This window comes from Patiria miniata, unplaced genomic scaffold, assembly GCF_015706575.1.
Source record: "Patiria miniata isolate m_02_andy unplaced genomic scaffold, ASM1570657v1 HiC_scaffold_5, whole genome shotgun sequence".
NCBI lineage: Eukaryota > Metazoa > Echinodermata > Asteroidea > Valvatida > Asterinidae > Patiria > Patiria miniata.
In genome coordinates this window covers 20,072,899-20,090,592 of record NW_024037072.1, presented here as the reverse complement: position 1 = coordinate 20,090,592, position 17,694 = coordinate 20,072,899, and the positions used below count along the sequence as shown (strand labels likewise).

The 17,694-nt window shown below is 42.6% G+C and overlaps 2 protein-coding genes across 5 annotated transcripts in view; one reads left to right on the top strand and one right to left on the bottom strand.

The window, feature by feature from the left end:
• Window positions 1-11,630, bottom strand: part of LOC119740833 (cholesterol 24-hydroxylase-like) — a 26,397-nt gene extending 14,767 nt beyond the window's left edge. Inside the window, exons 1-5 of the mRNA XM_038216280.1 lie at window positions 11,485-11,630; window positions 7,578-7,731; window positions 6,885-6,962; window positions 4,055-4,136; window positions 1,356-1,519 (exon numbers count right to left, since the gene is read on the bottom strand). Of these exons, the coding sequence (XP_038072208.1) occupies window positions 1,356-1,519; window positions 4,055-4,136; window positions 6,885-6,962; window positions 7,578-7,720 (467 nt within the window). The 5' untranslated portion in view covers window positions 7,721-7,731; window positions 11,485-11,630. The remainder of the gene's footprint in view (window positions 1-1,355; window positions 1,520-4,054; window positions 4,137-6,884; window positions 6,963-7,577; window positions 7,732-11,484) is intronic.
• On the top strand, window positions 11,549-17,694 carry LOC119740832 (distal membrane-arm assembly complex protein 2-like). 4 transcript variants are annotated; one of them, XM_038216276.1, is made up of 5 exons: window positions 11,549-11,625; window positions 12,791-13,103; window positions 14,415-14,638; window positions 16,127-16,289; window positions 17,436-17,694. In XM_038216276.1, exons 2-5 carry the CDS (start codon window positions 12,862-12,864, stop codon window positions 17,647-17,649), a joined length of 843 nt encoding a protein of 280 aa, XP_038072204.1. In that variant the 5' UTR covers window positions 11,549-11,625; window positions 12,791-12,861; the 3' UTR covers window positions 17,650-17,694. The 4 variants fall into 4 exon arrangements, with proteins under 4 accessions (XP_038072204.1, XP_038072206.1, XP_038072205.1 ...); XM_038216278.1 differs by lacking the exon at window positions 11,549-11,625 and adding an exon at window positions 11,634-11,740; XM_038216277.1 differs by lacking the exon at window positions 11,549-11,625 and adding an exon at window positions 11,634-11,781.

The window sequence follows — 17,694 nt, the reverse complement described above, 5'->3', positions numbered from 1 at the left end:
GCTTAAGCACGAAATTTGCTTAAAGGGAATATACAACATCTGCAAACATCGAAAAATAAAACTACCAAGTTTTTACGAAATACCTTAATAGGATGTTGGTAAATGACAGTCTAAAGCATCCTGTAAAGTTATGGCAACTGGTGTGAAGTCATTTTCAAGAAAATGGTATTTTTGTAAAAATGTCCAGCGGTGGTCGGCTGACCACCGTTGGAAAAACCTAACTATTTTTCAACTACTGCTCCAAATTAACCATTAATTCAGTCCAAATTTTGTTTGCTATTGGTTACATGTTCGTGAACGGGTGCAGGCCAGCTAGACTGGTACCCCTACCCTTACAATTTTCCGGCATCTGTAAATTGATCCATTTTATATTTAGTTGAGTCAGGGAACCAGACTACTTGAACAGTTTTGTTTTTCTTGGTTTTTCCAGCATTTTCGAACACAAAACTTCAAACATGTCAGTGTAACAATATGTGACCCGCTCTGCAAAAATGAGTCTGATGTCGCATAATTTGAATTCAAGCTTTTGCCATTTTAAAATGGAAACAGTAAAAATTTGCTCAAAATTTGGATTTTTTGTTTTTGTTTTATTTTGGTTGTTTGATAGTTTTAGTTCCAATATCTTACACAGAAATGTAAATATTGTAAGAAAAAGAAAAAAAATATGAATTTTTGGTGCTTTTCTTGGTTAGTTACAGTGTATTTGTCATTTTTCAAAGCCTTTTTTCTCCATTGAGACACTTCTAGCTTTGCAAAAACTTGACAGAATGAAACAAGCACAATTAATGCAACCAAATGTCCTAGAGAGGTCCGTGATATACCAAATGAAAGCTTATTTCATTCCCATTTTATTTATGTAGTTAACTCAAAATGTCAGTTTTGCCACAACAGACTCATTTTTGCGGAGCGGGTCACATATTTGATCTATTATACTAACCCCTGAAATAGTTGATTTCTGAAAATTACAGCAAAAGCCAATGATGTATATTCCCTTTAAGCACCAAAAAACCTTGCTTAATAATCAGGTTACCCACCAAAACTCCATGCGATTGTTATGCTAAGTAAACAACAGCTAAATACCAGTCACGAGCAATGTACATCGCATGGAGTTTGGGCCAGTAACCTGATAATAAGCAAGTTTTTTGGTGTGCTTAAGCAAATTTTGTGCTTAAGCAGCTCTATGAAATTGGGCCCAGATCCCCTTTGAACGATTCCAAATAACTACCTGTTATATGTTTGCCAAATTGCTCATGTGACTAGCATCGTGACTTTGGGCGCAAGCCCAGCACCCGATTTCACGAAGCGCTGCGAGGCGTCGCAACCCCAGTTTTGACTTGTAACACCTCGGAACTCACCTACGGTTGAAGGCCGGGTTGAATATTTCCCGTCTCTTGAGCCATAGTGCATGGTTCCTCTCAGTCACCAGACCTCGGCCCAGGAAACGAGCTCCAAAGATGGTAGCGACGCCGTCATAGGTCCAGCCTTTAGGGAACCGGAGACTCCCGGACACAAGGATTTCCTTAAAACAAAGAAAACAAATTTGTCAAAGTATTTTAAAAACCACAAAATCAAAACACCTCCACTGGTTTCATGATCCCCTTACTGGGGTTTTGAATACTGTAGCGTGATATCATTGGGTTTTGTCCTAACCTAGCGAAACGCAAAAAAAAAAGGGAAAAAAGGGAACTCGCAGACAGGATTTGCCAACTCCAGAAGAATTCTCAACTTTTATTCCAGCTGACACTTTTTGCACAACTGCAACACTCTGCAATTCACTACAGCTGTGCTTACAAGCATAGTAAAACACAGTTACTCAATTATGTAAGTAATTTAATGAGTAGTTAGTATTTTATTGTTGCTGTCAACATGTCTTCCCCTGAGTCAGTACAACAGGGGAGGATGAACCGTTCCTTCTTCTGTAAGTTCAAACAAAGAAAGAACGGTGCATCAAAATCTTTTGTGGACTTGGCATACAATGTATGTACATAGATGTACAATTTATCATAAGCTTTGTAGTGATATAAAGTTTACTGGCACTTTCTCAATAGATTTTCAGTTCGGCCTATCGTAAATGGGTCATTTATTGCATTGATGATTGAGCTGTGGTGCTCCGAGTCAAATGGTGCTTGGAGCTGCCCTTGGGCCTTTGTGGGTGCCCAAAAAACTGAAGAGCTATGGTCTCCAAGTCAAATGGTGCTTGGATGAGCTGTTGGTGCTCTGGGCCTTTGTGGTGCCCGAAATTTGGATATTAATAATAATAATAATGTGCTGCATGGATGATGGGTCCGCTGCCCAGATTTCGGTACCCGACATTTTTTGAATAAAAACCTTCTGGCTGAAGCGTGCACACACAAAATTTTCTGTGTTGCTTGTGATTTTTTATTTGTCAGCTTATAAACACATATTTATCTTAATTTAACAAGTTGTAATGGCCCCGGCATCTTGCCAAACCTTTCCCGCGTCCAAGAACAAAAGAAACCCACTTAAAAGCAGTTTATTTATAGAATCTATTTCCATAGCGCGTGAGTTAAAGTTACCAGAGCGCATGCTGTTACCCAACAAAAGAACTTGGTCAGCGTACCTGCGACCTAATGCCAACAATCATGGGCGTAGCGAGGAGGGGGCAAGGGGGGGGGGCAAGTGCCCCCCCCCCTGGAAAAGCCACAAAAAAAAAAAAAACAAGAAGAAGAAGAAAAAAAAGAGAAAAAAGAAAAGAAACAGAGGCGCGAAGACAAAGTGGTGTATATTTAATGAGTTGGGGGGGGGGGGCAACATGTCCTTGCCCCCCTCTAAAACTGATAAATCGAGAATATGTTGAGAAATGCAAGCATTTTTGGCAAAATGGTTTTTTTGCCCCCCTCTAGAAAAAATCCTGGCGACGCCCATGCCAACAATGCACCAACGGAGGGCTCCACCGGTGGCGGCTTTACAGAGCAACAACAAAGGGATGTAAAATAAGCCCTTTACAATACTGATTAAAAGGGTCGAGTTAAAGTTACCTTCCCTGTGCGCTTTAACAAATTATCATCATTTTTTCCCGCTTTTGGGGGACGTCTGCAACCCTCTGTATAAAAAGGCTTTTTGTTTTGCGAACAAACAGGTCTGCTGTGCAGGTAGCAGTGTCAAAGTCTTCGTTCTCGTACTCGTACTCGAGTACACGCAAGTACTCGACTATCACTGTATCAGTACTCGAAAATTATTTGGACTCGGCCGGTACTCGATTCTTTTTACTCAAAATTTGGCACAGACTCGTTGATTTGGACTCGGTACTCAACTCCGGTACTCAGGAGTACAAATTTGAGTACATTTTAAAAAATTAATTCTATAGCTCATCCTGGAACGCAACGCAAGTGCGGCGGCGCGGTTGCAGTCTGTATTACGACCATTGATACAGAATAAAAAGACAAAATTGACAGCGCGGGCATATGCCCCCATTCACTGTGCGATAAATGTGCGCCATTTTCGTGGTCTCTTGTGGACGCGCAAAAAATTAACATAAAGTCACACAGCTACATGTATCTGTCCTTCAGCACGTGACCTAGCTCAACGTGCCCAAAGCTAGAAATGCGCAACGAGTATGTACGCGCTGCGCACACACCTGCCTCTTTCCGATTCAGTTCAATCATTTTATTTTCTGCAAACTTATAAACCTGTAGGCCTAAACCTTTACATTTTGCAGGCATTTACTCAAGAGAAAATGGTTTTCAGTAAAAGCGTTTGCTTAGTTTCCATTCATACAGATGCGAGAATATGGTTAAAAATTGGTAGTAAAAGCAAGTGCCATGTTTTATTCATACAAAAATGTACTTTGTGAACTATTAATATTAATTTTTTCGCGATTAACATTAATAAATGCAGTATTTTTCTGCGCAGAATTATTTGCTTTATAATTTCAAGGTTGCCCCAACCTAGCCTGGAAAATGACAAGTACATATTTGAAAAGTGCATATTTCAAATATTCACAAACAATGGACTATGAATAATGGGCTATAACCAACAGAATTTTGTCCATTTTGTATCAACCAACCATATACGGTTCAAATGTCCTACATACCTTAATGGCCCGGGTGTCATGGAAGTAGACCATACATCGGTGAAACAACCAAACGATGCAAACTGGCCCAATCTCATCGCTCCTACCATGTACAAAACGTAGAAACAAGTCAGTGTGTATTATAAGCAAACATTAGGCCTATGGGTTGCATTTATCTGCAACATATTACAAGAAGATTTGAACATGATCATGCCATGAATATCCTCTTTAAAAGTAAAACCAAAATTGAGCCATTCATTTCGGGTTTTCTGACCAGGGTTAGTGATCTCTCTTATCTCCAGGGTTTATCTGGATCCTTAAAGGGACTATACAACATTTGCAAACATCGAAAAATCAAACTACCAAATTTGTACGAAATACCTTACTAGGATGTTGGTAAATGACAGTCTAAAGCATCCTGTGAAATTATGGTCCCTGGCGTGAAGTTGTTTTCAAGAAAAGTGGTATTTTTGTATAAATTTCCAACGGTGGTCGGCCAACCACTGCTCCAAATTTGCCTTTTTTTCAGTCCAAATTTTGTTTGCTATCGGTTACATGTTCATGAACGGGTGCAGGCCAGCTAGACTGGTTCCCTTACCTTACAATTTTTCGACAACTATAAATTGATCCATTTTATCTTTAGTGGAGTCAGGGAACCAGACTACTTAAACATTTTTGTTTTTCTTGCTTTTTCAAGCATTTTCAAAACACTAAACTTCAATCATGTCAGTTAAACAATATTTGATCTATTATACTAACCCCTCAAATAGTTCATTTCTGAAAATTACAGCAAAAGCCAATGATGTACATTCCCTTTAAAAGTAAAACCAAAATTGGGCCATTCAGTTCGGGTTTTCTGACCAGGGTTAGCGATCTCTCTTATCTCCAGGGTTTATCTGGATCCTTAAGGCAGTTTTAGCACCAGATGAATGCCTACCACCAGCAGGGACTGATTAGTACCGCTTGACTGAACGGCTTGCCAGAATACCTGAATCGATCTTCAGTGGCCTAAACGAACCTAGATTTTTCACGAATTCAATATCCAACATAATAGTCGTTTTTGTCCAGTACTAATGAAACCATGTTTTCTTTTTTTGATCATTGAAGTTGATGCACAAACAACGGAAATCATGAATTTGTCGGACTGTGCCTGTCCATGCAACATGTATGGGGTTTCAGAAAGGTAGATCCAGCAGGAAGTAGACAGTACCATTTGGACTGGCCTCCTGTGGTGCAACTAAATGCCTTAACCCTAACTCCCTAGGCCTTTTTGCTAGGATGTAGCCTCAGTCCTGCAAAATCCTCCAATTGGCCTCATGGCAAAATAGCACATAGCCTCAATCCTGCAAATTCCTCTGTTATTTCTTGAATATGGTCCATGGAGGGGTGACCACTGCCTGAATCCTGCAAAATCCTCCGGCTATGACTGTCAATAGGCTGAGGCTGAGCCAGTGACATCCTGGAGCAGTGCGGAGGATGTCAAGTATAATCAAGGACTAAATTTATGCATGGCGGAGCATAAATAACACAAGGTCCGGCCTAAGACCTTGACACAGTGCGTACTCCGAAATCAGCAACGCACTTTTGCCATGTAACCTCAATCCTGCAAATTCCTCCACTTTGCAAAAAGGATTTTGGAGGATTCAGGGCGGTTAGGGTTAAAGGGAAGTTATAACATTTGCAAACATCAAAAATCAAAATGATCAAATTATCACGGAATACCTTACTGGATTGTTAGGGAATGACAGTCTAAAGCATCCTGTAAAATCAAGGCTCTGGTGTGCTGACATTCTCAAGAAAAATTGTATTTTTCCAATGCTGGTCCTAATTTGTCCTGTTTAGTTATTCCGCATTTTCTTTGCAATTGATTACACACCTGTGAAGGGGTACAAGACTACTGATTCTCTGACCTTATAATTCCTTAAGGTCTATCATTGTCCGATTGGTTTTCTTGGTTTTTCCAGGATACAAGCCCAAAACTTGAAACAAGTCTGAGTTTAACAATATTTGCTATAACATACTAATCCTCCAAATCAATTTATTTCTGAAAATTGCAGCAAAAGCAAATGTTGTACATTCCCTTTAAGGGATTAACCAGAAAATGTTACCACTGGACTCAGTGAAAGATAAACATCAAAAGCCTGGTATGAAAAGGCCCTGGGTTTTTTAAAGGGAAAATCACCTCATGTTATTTTTCAAGCTCAAAAAATAACCGGCTTTCCATATAATCAGTCCATGCAATATGGAAAAAAATTGAATCTGGAATACATTCATCACTCAAACAAATACCTGGCTGGTTCATACCGGTACTTAACACAAAAGTGAATGCCAAAGGAAATTTGTCAAGTCATGACGTATTTTAACAAAGCACTGATATATTGTGGTGCCAAAGAGTTAGGCGAAATAAAAAAAAAACTGTAGCGTCCTGCCTTTTTGAAAAAAAGGAAGCGGGAGGCCTTTTTTTTTCACCCTCCAAAATGGTCGCCGGACCAGGCTATTTTTCAAGATGGCCGCCAGTTTTTGGTTTTTTTAATGGCTGCCATTGAACTCAGGAAATGACATACCAGCTTTATATGGGCTAGATGCAACAGACAAAGAGGCCAAAATGATGTCACTGTTGAAAATTTATCATTTTTTCACTTTAAAAAAAAAAAAGGAGGCGGCCTCCAAAAAAAGAAACGGGTGGGGACGTTTAACCTTTTTTTTTTTATTTCGCCTAATTGAAAAAAACGTAAAACTTGAAAACTTGTACGGAAGAAAATAATTTAATTTGTTAAAGACCACAAGGCCTAGGAGAGCATTTTAAATTGAAACTCCGGTTTGGGTTATTTCACAATAGGCCTATACTCACCAGTCCTTGACGACATCCTCAAACAGTCCGCCTTCAGCTACACGGTCCTTGAAATCTTGAATATTTCCCAAGAAAAAGCTGTCAAAATAAAAGACATCACAGTGACGGCTAAACTTTGAGGATGCTATCATGTATTATCAGCTCAGTACGGTAGTCTGAAAATTTGGGACTCTAAATACTGTGTATGAGAGTCCCAAAACTTAAGATACTAAAAAACATGCCAAAAGACTACCGGGTAGTTAGGCCAAAAAACAAATTGTTCTGCTTATGATAACATGGCATTTGAAAATAGGGTAAGTAGGGAAATTTTTTTTCCCCATTTTTTTTTTGTGTACGATCATATGGAAGCTTCTGCGTGTATTCAAGGGTAAAAAGGTAGACATTGATGGCTTTGGGTGTTATTTTCTCATTTTTCCAATAAAAAAAAATTAGGGTAGGGGCTGTCAGAAAAGGTTAGGTAGGGAAACTGGAAGCAAAACTATTTTTTTTTTGGCCTTAATAAAAAAAAAAATGACAAAAATAAAGTTAAAATTTGACAACCTATAAGCCCCCGAGGCCCCCCCACCCCCTCCCCCCCCCCAACCGTATGCGCTACTTGTATAGTGCAGCCTAAAATATAACATCAGTCTAGCCAATTTTTTTTAATTATGCACAATGGAAGACAAATTCAAGTCATTTATCATGGGTACAAACCTTTTTCTTTTTGGCCCTGGAATATGACGGTACTTGTGATGCTGATAGTGCAGAAACACTACAGCAAGGATAAAAGCTGCCAGACACACGGACAGAATTGATGCACTGGTTGCCAAGGCAACCACACCAGCAGACACCATCATAAACGATTCCCCTGCAATATAAATTTACACAAAATTTGAGTTTCGATACTAGTTGGCTCGCATTCGAGTTGGTAAAGTGTATGATTTAATTGACTGCGTATGAGTTGGCACGACGTATATCCGCTCCGTTCACAAGTACCCCCTCACCGGCAAAGAAAGTACAGTTGGGGGTGACCGACCTTTGCCATCTCGTTTGACTGCAATTTTGCCGCGACGCGCAGTCACTGCCGTAACACTGCTTGTACATGGTACAAATCCCCTGGTGTACGTGCGTCACACACAAGGAACGGTGCAAGTCAACCAGCTTAATGTCCCGCCAATGGGACGTCGTTGACTCGTTGCTAGGTAAAAGGGCGCCCTCTTTCGTTGGTGCACGGAGCCCATATAGGCATTGACCAGCTCACAGAAAGCAAAATCTAAAGGGTCCACGACATGAATTTTACTCCGGAACCTATTTTGTACAACTTTCTACTCCTCTTAAAAGTATATGAACTCTTTTTGACATCCTTTTTTAGGTTAAATGTATTGTGGCGAAAATTACTATAGCGGCAGAGTCCAAAGAGGGCGCGCTAGCGGCTGCAGGCCCCTATATAAGAGGCCGCGGGGCAGTTGCTAGAGGAGACGTTCTTGAAGACGCAGACGGAGACACAGCCCTCATAAGAGCTCACGCTATTACGCGCGCTGACGGCGTGCTGGGTGGTGCGGTGGAGTCAGGCTGGCATAAGGAGGCACGGAGTCCGCGGAGGCTACTGGAGGCGGAGCGACATACAGCGATCTGCCGATTGTAACGTGACGGAGCCGGAAGGGCGCGCTCATCTACCCGCCGCCTCGAGGAAGGCTCGCGACTGGAAACGGTGGAGGGCGGGAGAGTGGAGGCGCACAGGAACGCTAGAGGCGTACGGTTCTTACCCGGGATTCAGAGGCTATCCCCAGCCAGGCATCGCCGTGCTGCCCAGCACTGCCTTACCGTAGCGGCTAATGCGAGGCTACCCCTACAGAGATAATTGAGAGGCTCAGAGACCAATCACTTATTAGAAGCTAACATTATAATTTAACGAGAGGTCCATCATATGACATTGATTCTGTGTAAATAAATCAATCAGTAATTGAGGTCATTGACTGTTGTGTACTTATTGTCTGTCATTGTCCATCTTTGAGGTTGAGGGGCGTGGGTGAGTGCTGCTACGCGTATAGGGCGGTATATTTCCATCCAAACGGGCCTGCATTCCCGGCTGCTGGGGTATTGATCCTAAGCTAAGTTGTCTGGGTAAAGGGACTACGGATCGGGTCACAGATATTCCCGCCACAAATGGTGTCAGAAGTGGGATTCGAACCCACGCCCCCATTCGGGGGAGGCGAGGACAATTATCAATAAATAGGACCCCTAATTTAACTAAGACGAAGACACAAACTCATAATGACAGACCAGACTGCTACGGAACTTCAGGAGGAGGTTGACAGTCTCCGAGTGGACCTCCAGGGAAGGGAGGATGAGCTCCAGCGTTCAATGGAGGAGAGTTCACGCCAGGAGGCTATGGAAAAAGGAACGGAAGATGTACATGTCCCTGGACACCTTCATGACCTCTGGAAGCGAAGCGTTGAAGGGCTAGATACACGCTATCATTACGCCGTCGCTGGGTTGCTGTCGGAGTTCTCGGATGTATTTTCCAGAGGAGACCACGACCTAGGGAGGACTGACAGGGTGAAACACACCATAGACACCGGAAGTGCCAGCCCCAGTGCGTAAGCCACTTGGTGGTAAGCCTCGGGGGATGCTCCTTATGCCCCAGCAGGACCACGTGGAGAGCAGTGAAGAGGAGGCGGAAGAGTTGCAACAACATGAGGCGGCTGAGGCAGCACCCAACAACGGAGCAGCTGCGCACATCCGAGAGGATCTGCGCCCAATCCACGTGACATCCCTGGAAGAGGTACTGAGGGGCAGGGTTACCCGAGTGAAGGAGGTGTCGACCACCCTCGAGTACAAGGAGGGTGTGAAAGTTCGTGAGCAGCGGTTGGAGAGGGTGTACGATGTCCAGTTCGACCAAGATTTCCGCAAGAAGTAACAGCGCATCCGAGAGGTCACAGAGGCAACATGTTTCGTACGGGTTCCTATGAGTTAGGCTCGTTTCTCTAAGCCATCATTTCTTAAGTTTATACAGAGTTTTCTATAACCTTTATATAAGTTTTCTTTAACGTTTGCCAAAAAGGTTTCATAAAGTTTCCTATACAGTTTTATTAAAGTTTATAAACTTAAGTCAACTATATTTCTTTTATAAGGCGCATGTATAAAGAGGCGCCGACTTGTTGAAGTTATGGACCTGGTCGTCGTTTTGATTAAAAGTTAGATAAGGATTTTTATAGTAATTTGCTTTGAATCTCAGGTCTTTAGCTGTTATGAACGAGGACGTTCATGCTAAGAAGGAGGCTTTGTGGCGAAAATTACTATAGCGGCAGAGTCCAAAGAGGGCGCGCTAGCGGCTGCAGGCCCCTATATAAGAGGCCGCGGGGCAGTTGCTAGAGGAGACGTTCTTGAAGACGCAGACGGAGACACAGCCCTCATAAGAGCTCACGCTATTACGCGCGCTGACGGCGTGCTGGGTGGTGCGGTGGAGTCAGGCTGGCATAAGGAGGCACGGAGTCCGCGGAGGCTACTGGAGGCGGAGCGACATACAGCGATCTGCCGATTGTAACGTGACGGAGCCGGAAGGGCGCGCTCATCTACCCGCCGCCTCGAGGAAGGCTCGCGACTGGAAACGGTGGAGGGCGGGAGAGTGGAGGCGCACAGGAACGCTAGAGGCGTACGGTTCTTACCCGGGATTCAGAGGCTATCCCCAGCCAGGCATCGCCGTGCTGCCCAGCACTGCCTTACCGTAGCGGCTAATGCGAGGCTACCCCTACAGAGATAATTGAGAGGCTCAGAGACCAATCACTTATTAGAAGCTAACATTATAATTTAACGAGAGGTCCATCATATGACATTGATTCTGTGTAAATAAATCAATCAGTAATTGAGGTCATTGACTGTTGTGTACTTATTGTCTGTCATTGTCCATCTTTGAGGTTGAGGGGCGTGGGTGAGTGCTGCTACGCGTATAGGGCGGTATATTTCCATCCAAACGGGCCTGCATTCCCGGCTGCTGGGGTATTGATCCTAAGCTAGGTTGTCTGGGTAAAGGGACTACGGATCGGGTCACAGATATTCCCGCCACAGTATTGAAAAGTACACTTCTTTAAAACATTAAAATCTTTCCATGCTTTTCAGACAACTAAGGGCATGGTTGGTGTGATGTCATTTTTAGGAAGACACTGTTTACTAGTTTGAGGTTTTCTGTTCAAATTGTGAACCCAAACATTGCCTCATTGAAAACATTTCTGAAGAAAGAGTGCTCACTGGCTTTCTGTCATGTACTGACACCTCAAGGAATCGCCAAAGAAAAGAAAATTTACAACAGCAAAATATCTAAAATTCTGGCAACTTTGGATGCTGAACTGAATAGCTGCAACACTGAGGTTAAGTTTCTGCCTGACTAGCCCCACTAGTGTGGCCGTCGGTATGCTGCGCTGAACCAAAGCGCAGCATACCGACGGCCACACTAGTGGGGCTACTGCCTGACATGACATCACACTTTTGCTCATGAATATCAACGTATGGAAATTCATATTAACATTAAAACAGAAAAGGCACCAAAGTTACCAATAAAGGCACCAATAAAGTTAAATGGAGCACAAAAGTACATTTTTAAAGGATATGGTAATAATATTACCTGAAACTTTCTAACGAAGAGGTGCAGCGTAGGTGACGACACTGACGAGTAGATTGTGGATTATGTAAACCCCGGCTTCTTTTCACGAATACAATAGAGGGCGCCCTGTAATTTTGAGGCCATCGTCCGAGAGCGCGACAGGTATGAAATAATTGTACTTTTTGCGCTGCCAAAACCCCTTTATATGGCGATTTTTATCCAGTTCACCAGGCATCTAAAGACTTTCTGCCGAGTTGTAGGAAAGATTTCCCTACACGTACGTCACTTTTTTCAATCACTTTTCAGCGGCGTAGCAAAGTAAGAATAAGTAGGCCCTAAATTGTGTGTGTGTTGGGGGGGGGGGGGGGGGGGGGGGCGGGGGCGGGGGCCGGGCATGCCAGGGGGGGGGCTGGTACTGTCTGTTTATAGGTGGCGCTGTTCAAAAGCACCGTAGACTTCAAAAGAGAAAATTATGCACACTAATAAGCTTGGGCACTCTTTACAAATATTTTTTTTGGGGGGGGGGATTATTAGTGCTAGAGAGAAAAGGACATTTGAATGAAAAAGGGCAGTCTTTACAAAGTATTTGGGGGGGGGGGAAATACCCCCCTTATCCCCCCCCCCCCCTCCAGGTGCTTGAGTTATGTGCTGAGCTAAACAGATTAGCAGGCGTAACGTAACTAACCGAAGAAAGCACATCGTTTTTGTTTGTCGTTCGGGTAATTTTTAAAAAATTGGTAACAAACGTCCGAGCAGGCTGTAGAAGATTTGCACAACAATATCTCACAATCACCTGTACAGAGTATGTGATTTCATTGGTTAGTATAATGTTTTTAGCTCACCACGTAGCTCAGGTTTGCCGAACACGGTGAGATTTTCGCCTCGCGAGAGGCGAAAGAAATCAAACAGGATGGAAATTGGCCTCACGACCTCGCAAGGCAGAAAACACAGCAAAAATTCACCGCACACGGTGAGCTACGTGCTCAGCAAATGGCCTCGACAGACTTTTTGCTTAGCACATAGGTCTTGTGTGCAGCGTGCTTCATACTTTCGCTGTTTACGAAGTCTATGGAGAGTCAAGTGCATTTTCAAAGTATTTTTTGACAAACTTGGAAACATATCTCAGTCCAAGATTCATGCTTTTTCAACATTTTTGCAATGACTGACCTTCATTGAGATAATATAAGATAAAAATAAGTGGCATCAGGATCATATATGCAACATTCTTTCCCAAAGAAGTATTTCCAAGTTTGTTTGAAAATACTTCCAACTCCCACTAAAACTGCATCAGAGTGTCGTCAAGATAACTCTCTCACTATTTCTTCAGCTCATCAACAGTCATCAGTGGTTTAAAAGCTAGACATCTTTCCACCAATCTGCTCTGTGACACCACCCACCATGTTGAAGTTGAGGACATGCCTGATGGCTTTGAGTGTACGGACTCTGCAGACCACCCAAGCCTCAGTCTGCCCCTGTGCATGTGGTCGTGGGTCTGTCGATGCGTTGCGGAGTCCTGGGTCGATGTTGAGGCCAGCAGCAGGCCAGTTGACATATTCTCAATACCGGCACATGTCCCTGCTGTACTACATGCGTACGATCCCCAAGCGATTTAAGGAGTTCAAGAAGTTTCAGCTGAATATGTAAGTACCTTTGTGCAGATCACACACTCGTTTTGCCATGTTTTTTTTCATACGGAATAATGATAATGTACAGGACAGGTTGACCGTATGGAAATGGCACAATTCTGCTAGCTGTACTTCAAAAAGCTGCTAGATTTAATAAGAATCTGCTAGATCTCACAGAATTACACGAAACACATTATAAACACTTAAAGGGAATGTACAACATTTGCTTTTGCTGCAATTTTCAGAAATAAATGGGTTTGGAGGATTAGTATGTTATAGCAAATATTGTTAAAATGACTGTTTCACGTTTTGGGCTTGTAGATGTTGGAAAAACTAAGAAAACCAATCAAGTTCTTGTAGTCTGGTTCCCCGACCCCACTTAAGATGAAATGGAGCAATTTATAGACTTTTGGGAATTGTAAAGTCAGAGAATCAGTCTAGCAGGCTTGTACCCCCTCACAGGTGTGCAACCAATTGCAAAGAAAACAATGAATAACTAATTATGAAAAATTAGAAGCAGGTTTTGAAAAAAGCCAGTTTTTTCCAACGCTGGTCGGCCGACTAGTGTTGGAAAAATACGATTTTTCTTGAGAATGATAGCACACCAGGAGCCACAATTTTACAGGATGCTTTAGACTGTCATTCCCTAACAATCCAGTAAGGTATTTCATGATAATTTGATCATTTCGTTTTGTGGTGTTTGCAAATGTTGTATCTTCCCTTTAAACTCACATGCAGATGTTATAAAAATTTTATTTACCAAAAAAACAATCATACAGTTTCCTCTAAAAAAAATTAGATAATATTTTTCTTTTTTAAACTTGGCGCGCGTCTAGTCTGGCTTCAAATGTCTATAGTACTTTACTGTGTAGTCATACACGTCGGGGAACAACAACGGTTTACTGGCCTGCCTATCCCCACTGTTCACGGGTTTGTTTGAAGTGATTAAAGCTTGTTCAAAACAAATCTGGTATATTTTTCTGCTGGGATCACCGATTTTACAGAATTCTGCCAGAAATCTGCTAAAATGTTCATTCCTCTACATGTAGATTTTCTGCTAGATTCGGGTTTTTTTTTTGTCCAAAAAAATCTGTCAGATCTAGCTGAAAATGAGCTAAAACGGTCACCATGATAGAGAGGACAGGAGGCTGGGGTCCATCTGTATGATTTGACAACTTACTAAAGTGATTTTGTATACTTATTTAAAACTTCCACAACTTGCAGTATTCTCAGTAAAGCGTCCATTGGTTGGTCATTAATATGACGTTTTTTGTTTTTTTCATTTTTCAATTTGCGGCTGTTCTTTGTTCCATATTATGTCCGCAGAGTGGAACGGCCAAACGAAGCCAGCAAATTCCCGCCCGAGATTGCCACCTACTTGTGGCTGATCAGTATGAAGGCCAAGGTGCATTTCACCAACGGCAAGTGGTACACGTCGGAGGTAAGAGGAATGAGAGAGAAGCGGCCCGTCAGGGAACTCATGAAGTACCACATTGACGCAATCGATGCCAAAGGAACGTTGATAGACTATCACGGCATGGCGCAAATAAGTAAGTGGTGTCTGGGAAGGGGGGTCTCAGTAACAGGGTGTCCCAAAATAAAATTTTGGAAGTAGATATCCTTTAATTTCTCAAAACTACTTAACAGAGTATTTCATCTTCATGGAGCATATTAATTACTAGCTGCATGTTATACAAATATTGAGTGGCTCAGGGTGAAATGGGAGGAATATTATTGCAAGGTAAAATCTGGACTTTTCCATTTCACGAGGCGAAGCTGAGTGAACTGGAAAAGTCCAGATTTTACCGAGCGATAATATTCCTCCCATTTCACAATTTAAAGCCACTCAATATTTGTTTTATATAACTGACATATAGATCCTTGTCATTTGATATATTTGAATTTTTATTTCAATACAAAACTGGAGGAAAATGTATTTCTCTCTTCCAAACCACCCCTTCACGAAAATGTTTGAACCCAACGCTGTAGCGCTGGCTCTTTGGAACAATACGCGCTACGCGCAACGCTGAACGCGCACACCAGCATGCATTTGCACACAAATACTGCGTCATGGAACAAGAATGATCCTAACTGTTCAATAGTATTTCCCATTCCCCATGGGCGGATAGTACTTTTTGAACCGCGGCGTGAATGGGGGCAATAACGAATGTCACGTGATGTGAGTTCCACCAATCAAATGACAAGGATCTGTATGTCGGTTATATAAACCCAATCTTTATTGGCTAGGGTGTATGTGTGTTGGGGCTCGAAAAGTGGGGAGGAGTAATGTTTAAATGGTTGCAAATACAGTAACCCCTAAAGCAATGCAAGTGCAAGGGACACGAAATAAGTAACTATAAGCCCCAACAGGCTAACATAAACTGGTAGAAGAGTCATCTCCCGGGGAATAAGTGTCATCTCCCCGGGGAGAGTAACTGCATTACAAACAAAAACCCCACGAAATGCACTGTAGTTCCAAAAATGATAAGTCCCTTGGGAGGTTTTTGTGCCCCCCCCCCCAACTGAAAAAAATCCTGGCTACGCCAATGTGAAGCCCAAATTATCAATAAACTGCGCGCCAAATGTCAGGACACCACCTCCTGTTGTTTTGTAAACGAAAATGCGCAGTGTTCCCCAAAAAAGTCTTAATTAAATCTTTAAAAAGTCTTAATTAAGTCTTCAACGAAGTCAAAAGAAACCGCCCGTTCTGGACAAAACTGTCAGTACTGAGATTTGTTATAAAACGTTTGAGCAATTACATGCTCCAGATAAAGCTGTGGAAAATTGGGACTTAAGATTGTCTTCTTTTTTGTTATCAAAGTGTCATCTTTTTGGTCTTTTTATTACATGGGATAATCGGTATATCGAATATTCTTGATATTAGATTTCCTGCTATATTGATTACTGAAAATTGAGTGTCCCTGAAACAACCTCAGAAATGCTATTAAAAACACCCTCAAAAATGCTTTTAACGATACTGACAACGAGAGCCAAAAAAAAGTCATTTATTTTACGCTATTGTATGCTCACCCTTACAGTAAAACTAAAGAAGCTGAAGTTCCTGAGTTTTGAGGGGTGTCCCTACATTGACGATAGCTGCCTGGGTCGCTTGGTACACCTGCAGGATTCACTCACACATCTCAACATCAACAAGTGTCCGCAGGTTACAGAATGTGGACTAGTCAGCCTGCATCACCTCAGGTAGTCAACAAGTCCACAAATCCACTTATGTTGTGGAGTTGTTTAACCCTAAAAGGCCTGGGGGGTGGTTGAGGCCAACCCCCCCCCCCCCCCCTCTCCCCTGCACTTTTCTAGCAATATTTTTGCCAAATGAGTGTTTCTTGCCGTGACCTTTCATGACATTCTAGCTTCAAGTCTGGCACACGTTTTGATACCAAGTTGTGACATCATTTCATTCCTAAATCAGGACTAAATGGTTTGTTTGGTCAATTCAAATGCAGTGTTTTGTGAAACAACAACAGCCGGGCGCGGTATCGCATAATGACACATTTTTTTGTATCCATTGTCTATGATGCGCAACGGGTGAATGACTGAAGACCCGATATAGAAAGCACTCACTGATTGGTCAAAATCTAGGAGGTCAAGAGGCCTAATTAATCAGCGAATCTGTTCATGCGTAATCCAGGACGAGTTCTGGACAAGTAATAATAATAATAACAGAGTCTTATATAGCGCACGTATCTACCAACAATTAGGTACTCAAGGCGCTGGAAATTATGTCAATTATCAAAGAAAGGTAAATAAAGTTTATGAGAAATATGAGACCCATTATGTAGCACCTTATAAGGGTTTACAAGGTGCTGCGGCGCATATTGCAGCCACTGCCAGAAACACCGGGGCAAACCCCTTCTCTTAGCGATAAGTGTTACTGGGTTCTTTAACGTGCATTACACAACACACGGGACCTACGGCTTTACGTCCCATCCGAAGGGCGAAGCAATAATGGTAAAGTGCCTTGCTCAAGAGCACAAGCACCATGTTCCCACGGTCAGGATTCGAACCCATGTACCACGGCACACGAGTCGAACACCGTAACCATTGGACCACAGCGCCCCACTAGTAGTAGAATCATTCATATGTCAATCATTTGTCCCAGACATGTTCCGGGGAAATTTTCATTACCAACTGTTTGACTCACCAATACTGATAACTTCATTGCGGGAAGATTGCGGGAAGATTGCGGGGAAGTTGTTCAGAATCCTGCAACTTATATACCCGATGCAATATCTGTGACTTGTCCAGAACTCGTCCTGGATATGAATTGAGATGAGCCCTAAGCAACCTTTATTTTTGGGTGTTTTTTTTTATTCCATGTTGATTTTGCAGTAATCTGGAGAGAATGAACATGAGCGATCTCCCGGGAGTTCCCCACGCCAGAGTAATGGCCTGCATGCTGGAGGACGTATTGCCCAATCTCAGGATTGGTCTGGTTACCGATGCGCTAGAGGGATATGCGAGTCGGAGAGACAAATGGAGGTCGACACCTAACCCGGACAGTTGTGAGAATGAAACGAAGGAACAAGTAGAGAAGACAAGTTGACACTTAACAGGAGAATGATTTCATATTGCGTAACTTTGCCTGAGT